Source organism: Vipera berus, assembly GCF_964194415.1.
Source record: "Vipera berus genome assembly, chromosome: 2".
NCBI classification, from domain to species: Eukaryota; Metazoa; Chordata; class Lepidosauria; order Squamata; family Viperidae; genus Vipera; species Vipera berus.
The window spans coordinates 97190562-97199739 of record NC_138203.1 but is presented as its reverse complement, the minus strand read 5'-3'; the positions used below and the strand labels follow the sequence as shown (position 1 = coordinate 97199739).

The 9178-nt window shown below is 37.7% G+C and overlaps 1 protein-coding gene across 1 annotated transcript; it reads left to right on the top strand.

Moving 5' to 3' along the window:
* The first annotated feature begins 486 nt into the window (after positions 1-486).
* MYL5 (myosin light chain 5) lies at positions 487-8140 on the top strand. The gene is made up of 7 exons (XM_081318768.1): positions 487-636; positions 964-1071; positions 3608-3683; positions 4191-4295; positions 5125-5203; positions 6405-6453; positions 7979-8140. Exons 1-7 carry the CDS (start codon positions 634-636, stop codon positions 8075-8077), a joined length of 519 nt encoding a protein of 172 aa, XP_081174894.1. The 5' UTR covers positions 487-633; the 3' UTR covers positions 8078-8140.
* Positions 8141-9178: the final 1038 nt, after the last annotated feature.

Sequence of the window (9178 nt, the reverse complement as noted above, 5' to 3'; positions counted from 1 at the left end):
CCTGTTTAACTAAGTCAAAACTATCAAGGTCAACTCTACCCCATTCAAGTTCATGATGAATTCTCCAGGATTTTTTGTATTTCCAGTTAATAACAATAACTATTGCTGTTGTTGTTGTTATTGAGGTATGGAGGAAACTACAAAATCAAATTTTGTTTAGTTCTAAGAAATCATGATGAATTATATCAAGAAATTGCTCCTTCCCAATGTAGCATCTTCCAGATGTATTTCTCAGAATATACAGGGGTAGAATTTATGAGTCTTCCTTAAAAAGTTAATGCTTGTTTAACTGCTGTCCAGTTCTCACTCTGTTATAATATATGAGTTCCAAAGGTACACAAAAATAGCTTGAGTGACAGTTGAATTCACCACCATAGATATGGCAGCTCATAGCAATTGAAGGAATGTCTTACTAGACAACTTCAAGTAACTGTTGTTTATTCACCAGGGAGTAGAAGGTATCTTGCAGTTCTGACCAAGTATGGAGTCATCTTGTGAGCTGGGGGGGGGTTTCTTCCAGCATTTGAGATCTTCTTTGGGAATGCCATCTGTAAAGACAAGAGCCTCCTCTACATATAAGAAGTGTTTGATACAGACAGCTTCCCAGAGAAACAGAGAATCTCTCCAGGAAAGATGGTGAGTTTTTAACCTATATAAAAAATGATGTCTGTATGGTTTTCATAACACAAACTTGATTGAGTAACCTCTTAGAGGGTAAATATTTACAGGATAAATGTTTTTTTAAAAAAATAAACTGCCTTTTTCATGTACAACTCCAAACTACAATCTGTATATCCTGCTGCGTTTGTACAAGACGGTATGTATAAACATTACAGCATCAAGGCTGCATTTTGTTATTTAGGAAAATAACCTGAGAATTATTATCAGCTGCCCTATTTACTTCTAACTGTGTAATCAGAACAAGGTACTATCTAACTGAATTAATAATTCTCTTCATTTCAGGCCAGCCGAAAAACGAAAAAGAAGGAAGGCGGTGCCAAGCGTGCTCAGAGGGCTTCCTCTAATGTTTTCTCCAACTTTGAACAGACCCAGATCCAAGAATTTAAGGAAGTAAGAACATTTTTCCCTTTAGGATGTTTTAAGCTGAGCATAAGGGGTACTTCCATTATAAAAACTGGACAAGCTTAACCCACTGTCATCCAACAAAAAAGGCTTGTTACCGTGCTTTAAAAACAGGAGATCTTTACTGTGAATATTTATCTGCATAGTTTCCTTTAAATCAGAGTCTTTCTCTCTCTCTCTCTTTTACTTTGACCACAGAAAATGTAGAGCAAAATAAATAATATACAAATAATCTACCTGGGAAGATGTCTACAGATTCGATTTTGATAAATACATTCATGCCATTCACAATGGCTGGTGTGAAGGAATTTATCCCATAATGGAATGAATCTTCTGCTATTGGGATTTTTTTCTCTCTTCCCAAGCCTACAGATCTGCTCAGAGTAGTTGGGAGATGAGAGAAACATAGACAAAAGAATTTCTGACAGAAGTGGAAGTCTACCTACACAGTTTGAAATATCATTTCAAATTGTCATTCTTCATGGGAAGAAAAGAAAATTTTCCTTTGTCTACAGTTGAAAAACTGAAGTAAAAATAGATGTATTTTTTCATGTTTGAAAAGAACAAAGGTATAAACATTTTGCTGCTTGACTCACAAAGTTGGATGAAATTGTTTAAGATTTGAGAAAATATTTTGCTATTACAGGAATGCAAAAAGTGTGGCAGATGGGTAAAGCAAGGCCCAATGACATTTCTTTTGTGGGCAAGGTTGCAAAACATAGCCTCATTGGGGGATAAAATACCCCCCATTTTTAAAGGGCATCTATTTCCCCCCACTTAATTCTAATCTATACCTTCTTACCCTAGCTCTGTCAGTCTAGCAATTCAAAAGCATGCAAATATAAGTAGATAAATAGGTACCAGTTTGGTGGGAAAGTAACAATGTTCCATCTGCCTCAGTATATACTATATAGTCATGCTGGCCACATGACCACGGAAGAAGCATCTTCGGACAATGCTGGCTCCTTTGGCTAGGAAATGCAGATGAACATCATCCTCTAGAGCAGGCATGTCAAACTGCTGGCCTGCGGGCCTGATGCATCACGCCGAAACCACGGTCACCCCATTGCCAGCAATGGGGAAAAAGTCACAATATGTCACATGACGTCACGAGTTTGACATGCCTGCTCTAGAGTCTGACACTACTGGATGAGGAAACCTTTACTTTGCACCTTGCAGACCTTCCTACATTGGAAATGAAGCCCTCAACCTGCCAAGTCAAGCCCAATGTGGCCCTCAAAACCCATGAAAGCCAATTCTTCTAAGCTCAGGTTTTCTCAATCTTGGCAGCTTTAAGATACGTGAGCTTCAATTCCCAGCTTGCTGACTGGGGAATACTGGGAGTTGAAATCCACACATTTTAAAGTTGCTAAGCTTGAGAAACCTTACTCTATATTACTGAAGCAGTCGTTAAGTCTCCCCCAAATTTGTCCTGCAAATGGCTATTTATTGCAATGTTCAATGTTTTTCCCCATAACTACTGTACAATATGTCATATAATTACAGTATTTGTGGTTCTTGGAAAAGGGAATTACTGTTAACCCAGTTTAAGCTGATTATTTAGAAATCCATATGTTCCATTTCTGCTTGTCCAAATAGCTAAATTTAAGAGCATTGCTAACAAATAGAGGAGCCTATTCAATAATGATTCCATCTTCCCATAGAATATTTTGTTAACTCTAATTCTGAAAGAGGAATGATTGACCTAATGGAACTAAAATAATGAACCTAATGGAACTATCGGTATTCCACACCAAAACATAATTCTCAGGATTGGTTGGTGGGAGAGGAGTCAGCATTTGTATATAACCATAAGATTATTGGCTATGTTCCTATTTTGTGGTAAAGTATCCTGAGGTGGTTTTTTTTTTTTGCTATGGCTTAGTACTACAGGTGAATACAGACAATTAGGTTTATTCAAAGGTAAATGTTCCCCCGCACATGTGTGCTAGTCATTTCCGACTCTAGGGGCCGGTGCTCATCTCTGTTTCAAAGCCGAAGAGCCAGCACTTGTCCGAGGACGTCTCCATGGTCATGTGGCCGGCATGACTAGACGCCAAAGGCGCACGGAACACTGTTACCTTCCCACCGTAGTGGTCCCTATTTTTCTACTTGCATTTTTACGTGCTTTCGAACTGCTAGGTTGGCAGAAGCTGGGACGAGTAACAGGCGCTCACTCTGTTATGCGGCACTCGGGATTCGACCCACCAAACTGCCGACCATCTGATCGACAAGCTCAGCGTCCTAACCCACTGAGCCACCGCATTTATTCAAAAGACATGGTTAAATCCTGGTTTATGTTTGAATGTATTTGATAAGAAAAAAATTTGAAGTCTACAGCTCTAAACGTAAGCTTAACCATCACATTTTTGCTTTTCTAAATGTTGGAATATAGAAAAAGCTCTCATGCCAATTTCCTATCCAATTGAAATACATTGGACTTAGACCAAAGTAAGTATGATTAGGATTGAAATGGCATTAGTAACTAATAGATAAATAATATAAAATACCTTTTTTTAAATAGGCTTTTACCCTAATTGACCAGAACAGAGATGGATTCATAGATAAAGAAGACCTAAAAGATACCTATGCATCATTGGGCAAGTGTTATGAAATTATTGAATCTCAATTTAAAATCAATTGTTTTCCTTTCTTTTGTAATATGATACAGTAATAATTACACTTAAGTAGAATACAAGAAACAGATAAATTGCAATAAATTAGAGTACTGTAGCTTTAAAATCAGAGTCTTCTCTGTAGAGCAACAGATGGCAAATATATTTATAGGATATTAATATAATTTAAATGTAAATTAAAATAATTTCTCAATCTATTTCCAAGTATATTACCCCATTGATTCAAGGAGATTGCAGATAAGTTCAGTTTAAAATCTACTTTTGTTATTAATTGCTTGAGCTCTTTATGCTCTTTTAAAATGATTATAAATTGAAGGGGAATTGTGTAATTAGAAATTGGATTTTTTTTGAAACGGGTAAAATTACTTTTTGCTGGCATTTATAATAGTTATAGAGTTTACTGTCAACAAGATCCATGTAAATCAGATATAGCTAAAGACAGATGCAATTAATTTCTTTGTTTGATTTTAGGTAAAACAAATGTCAAAGATGAAGAATTAGAATCTATGCTTAAAGAAGCTACAGGACCTATTAATTTCACCATGTTTTTGAATCTATTTGGGGAAAAGTTAAGTGGTAAGTTTAGCACTATCTTATCTTATGAAGCCATTTTTTTTTCAAAAGCCTAGCCTGAGTTTTTCCTGTTTGTCCTGAATTAGGACAATGAGCTTAATTGTGATCTTACAAATCTCCTTATTTGGCGAGGTTGTCCAATAATAAAAATGGCTATAAAATAAAAATAAAAACAAATAGAAAATGTTGAAAATTTTGGGGGTTGCCAAATTCAGTCTTCACCACTTTTGATGTGAGCTGATCCACATAGATTCATATACTTTTGAATTTTGTAGTGGCATTTTTGCTCAAAATGTGTTCAAAATTACGTTTAGAACCAAATTCTGAGCAAGGCATGAATTGATTTATTTGGAAACGGACTTCACTTGAAACTCCTAATTCCTGTTGTCCTAATTTTAGTTTTCCAAACCAAAGCAATTGTTTTTCCTTTAAACAATCCCTTTTTTATAGATTAATGACTTGTCAACCCATCAAGGGACCCTAGACAATGCTGAGCGCTTTTCACCTAGTCCTGTGAGGCAGCTTGACCTCAAAACTGCAATAAATTATTGGAAACAATTGAAAATGATGCTATATCCTCTAGTCCAGGAGTAAGCAACCTTGGCTCTTTTATGACTCGTGGACTTCAACTCCCAGAATTCCTGAGCCAGCATGGCTCAGCTTGGAAACTCTCCCTTTCCCCTCAGCATGGCTGGCTCAGGAATTCTGGGAGTTGAAGTCCACGAGTCATAAAAGAGCCAAGGTTGCCTATCCCTGCTCTAGTTCAACATTTTAAGACTCAGAAGGAACAAGATTTCCAACAAATTCAACTGTACCTCATTATTTTCTGCAGGCACAGATACTGAAGAGACTATACTGAATGCATTTAAAATGTTTGATCCAGAAGCGAAAGGCAATGTTAACAAGGATTAGTAAGTATTAGATAGCAAAAAGGTTGTTGGGAATCAGATGGCATAAATTAAAATAAATTTTAAAAAATAATCAGAGCCTTTTTATTGTGAAGCAATTCATACTGTCAGTTTGTATTGAACATAACAGGGATGATATTTCAACATGTTTCTGCCTGAATGCATTCTAGGCTAGAATCTAGTATCATTTAAAATGTAAAAAGTTATGCCAAAGTGATGAAAATTGCTCTCAGCTTCTTTCTCAGTTCAAAGCCTTGGTATAAATTTTTATAAGTCCTAAACAGCCAGAAGGCAGATGACCTGAACAAGCATAAATTGTCTTCTCAGATTGTTACTTCTGCAAAGGTTCCCCTTCCAGAAAGGAGCTAAATGAGAATATCAAATCAAACCACTTCATTATAGCCATAAGGCCAGAAAACAACAACAGAAAACCTAAAAAGGAAGTGAATATAAAAATTGACATATATATATATATAAATTAAAGGATGTAAAAGTACAGCAATAAAAGTATAATAATGGACTAAGAATAACATAATACATGTAAGTAGTGTAGTTGATTATTGAGTTTAAAGGCCATGACAAATAAAACAAGGTAATAGAGTATATTGAGATATAAAATATTGAATGAAATAATCAGGTAAGATGATTGGCAGTTGGCCCCAATCTCATCTAGATAGGTTGTAAGTTGAATGGCCATAAGCTGCCAACTTGGAAGTCTTTTTTATGGTCCATATATTTGTACCTCAGAAGACGTAAGATAGATTTTGTTGTTGTTGTTGTTCTTATCAGATAAAAGAAGTAACAATTGTACTTTGTGCCTGGAAATATCTTCAGAATGAGGAAAGGGATGAGAGTCAACCTAGAGTTCCTCTTTATAACCATGTTCAACTGAGGCAAAAACATGACAAACCTGAATACACATTCAGATAGAAAGTAAAAACCAGCATGTAATATTTCTAGATCTCTAATCTAGAAAGATTGTATCTTCTTCCATGGTGCTGTTAAATAATCAAGCAAATTGAGTTATCTACACAGACGTATAAAATGTATGTTGTAAGTAATGTGCAAGACTTCAGTGGCACTTATCTCATTGAAAGGTACAACACACATTCTCCCATATAGGAATGGACAAATATGTAATTTTTTTTTACATGCCACCCTTTATAAAATTTTAAAACAAATCTTTTCTTTGCTTCTTCAACAGTATGAAACGCTTAATGATGTCACAAGGCGATAAGTTTTCAGCAGAAGAGGTCTGTATTTTTAAGAGAGGAACTTTTTAGAATGCAGCTAGGAGCATTCCAATTAAAAACCAAATTCTGTAGCTGGTATGGTGGAATATTTGTAATTACCGGGTTAATTACTCTTATTCCAACAAATTCAAAACAAATTTCTTCCAAACCCATTTAAACCTGTACTGCAAAATTATAACATATTTGAATAAATAAAACATTGAAGGTGACAGAAGGATCCATGAAGCTGCTTTATATAATCCAGATCACTGAAGCATCTGTCACCTGGCTGAAATCAAATGGCAACAACTGTTCAACTGCAGGGTGCTAAACTCTTGATGCCAGAGATTATGTGCATTTGCTCCTGTCTGCAATATGAACACGTGGTCACGGAATTATGAATTCTTTGATAAAGGGCTGGTTCTCATTGAAAACAAAAAGATTTCCAAGTTTAATCTAAAGAAAGTGGAGATGACTTCTAAGCTCTTTTATGCTTATAATCAGTAGCTAATGTAATATGCACTTAGTGGCCACACTAAATTATTGCTTTTTAGAAAAATTAGTTAATCATTACTGTTATCTTCAGGCAGAAAGTAGCTAGTACGTTTCCTTTGTTGAAGTTACTTTTTGTCCTGATGAATGGCAATTCAGTTGTGTGAAAGCTTTCATGGAGAACCCTGAGGTAGCAGCTTCCAGTTTTGTTACCGTATTTTCCGGTGTATAAGACAACTTTTTAACCCATGAAAATCTTCTCAAAAGTTGGGGGGTCGTCTTATACGCCCAGTCGTCTTATACGCCGGAAAATAGTACATAAGTCAATCGAGCGCCCCCTTCTTGCAAAGCAACTTCAAGCCTCCTTAGTCCAGTCCCCCCTCCAACGTGACTCTCCCTTCCCACCCCCAAGAGCTTCTAAGCCCCTTCCCCTCCCCCTTGCAAACGTCAGACCCCGGGAGCTCTTGCGTTTATTCCAAAGGGTGGGTAGAAGGAAAAGCCCCTTTTGGCTCCGGCGTGGCTGCAAGTCAACAAGCCCAGGAAGGCATGCCCTCCCCTCTCACTGTGGAGGAAGCAGGGCAGGCTGGCGTCGGGCGGGAGCCAGCAGGGCAGTCCTGCGCATACGCGCGCTCCCCGGCTGCTAAGGAGTCCTTGGGGAGCCGTGGCAGGTGCCTCACGCCCTTCCCTCTCGAGGCGGCACCGGCGGAGCCGTCCGGCATTGGGTGGGAACCGGCAGGGCTTTGCACCATCTGCATCAGACGGGTCTGAATGGGGCTTGTGTCGGACACTTGGCAACTGGCATGTAAGTATTTTCCGGTGTATAAGACGAAAAATCTTGAAAATCTTCTCAAATGTCGGGGGTCGTCTTATACGCCGGAAAATACGGTACTTCTGTAAATGAAATGTATGCTTTTTTGAGCCTAGCAGGAATTTTTAGTAGACATGCGTCTACAGTTTCCAACTTTAAAGACTGAAGAATCACTTCGCAGTGGTCCTTGGGCTTGTCCTGCTCCAATTCCTTGATTAAACTCTTCCTTTTTCTATTGTTGTACAGATGGATCAGATGTTTCAATGCTCCCCTATTGACCCGGCAGGAAATCTGGATTACAAAGCTCTCTGCTATACCATCACACACGGAGATGAAAAAGAATGAAAATCACAAGCTTTAGGAAGTTGTGTTAACATCTGTCAGATTAATTAAACAAAATGGCAAACATTTCTTACTTTCTCTATGATTGGAAACACTTATTTAAACAGCCACTTTTCCAGATATTGAATGGCTGTTATTACCAAGGTCACCTGAAACACACAAATCAATTATTTCAGTTGTGTGTTTGTGCCACCGAACAGTTAAAAAAGAAGAGTTGTAGTGTGTACCTTCACATTGCATTTTAAATATACTTCTGAATTTAGCCTTTATTGTAGGGATACTTTTATGCAGATGAAATATTCAGTTGGCGCATCTTTGTATATTCCAGATGGTTATTGACTCTCCCTTCATGGTGAATATTTGAAACAGTGGAATGGTAGCAGTTGCATAAACTGTTGTAGTAGACTACTCCTTGTTCTAGTTTTAAACACATCATTTGAGATAGCAGCCACCTGGAAATGCCCCATCTGCATCACTTGAGTATCTGACCGTTAATGTAATTGAGATTTAAAATCCTCCTGGAAATAATTAGGGTTAAAGGTAAAGGTTCCCCCGCACATGCGTGCTAGTCGTTTCCGACTCTAGGGGCCGGTGTTCATCTCCGTTTCAAAGCCGTAGAGCCAGCGTTTGTCCGAGGACGTCTCTGTGGTCATGTGGCCGGCATGACTAGACGCCAAAGGCGCACGGAATGCTGTTACCTTCCCACCGTAGTGGTCCCTATTTTTCTACTTGCATTTTTACGTGCTTTCGAACTGCTAGGTTGGCAGAAGCTGGGATGAGTAACAGGCGCTCACTCTGTTATGCGGCACTCGGGATTTGACCCGCCAAACTGCCAATCTTCTGATCGACAAGCTCAGCGTCCTAACCCACTGAACCACCGCGTCCCTTAGATTAGGGTTAGGGTTCATTTAAAAAAAAACCCACCTACAAGCAAATATGAAAAAAAAGATACTATGATGAGCTTTTCTTTCAGTGGTCATCTGTTCCTCAATAAAATTCATTTTGTGACTTAATAATAATAATAATAATAATAATAATAATAATAATAATAATAATAATAATAATAATAATAAGAAGAAGAAGAAGAAGAAGAAGAAGAAGAAG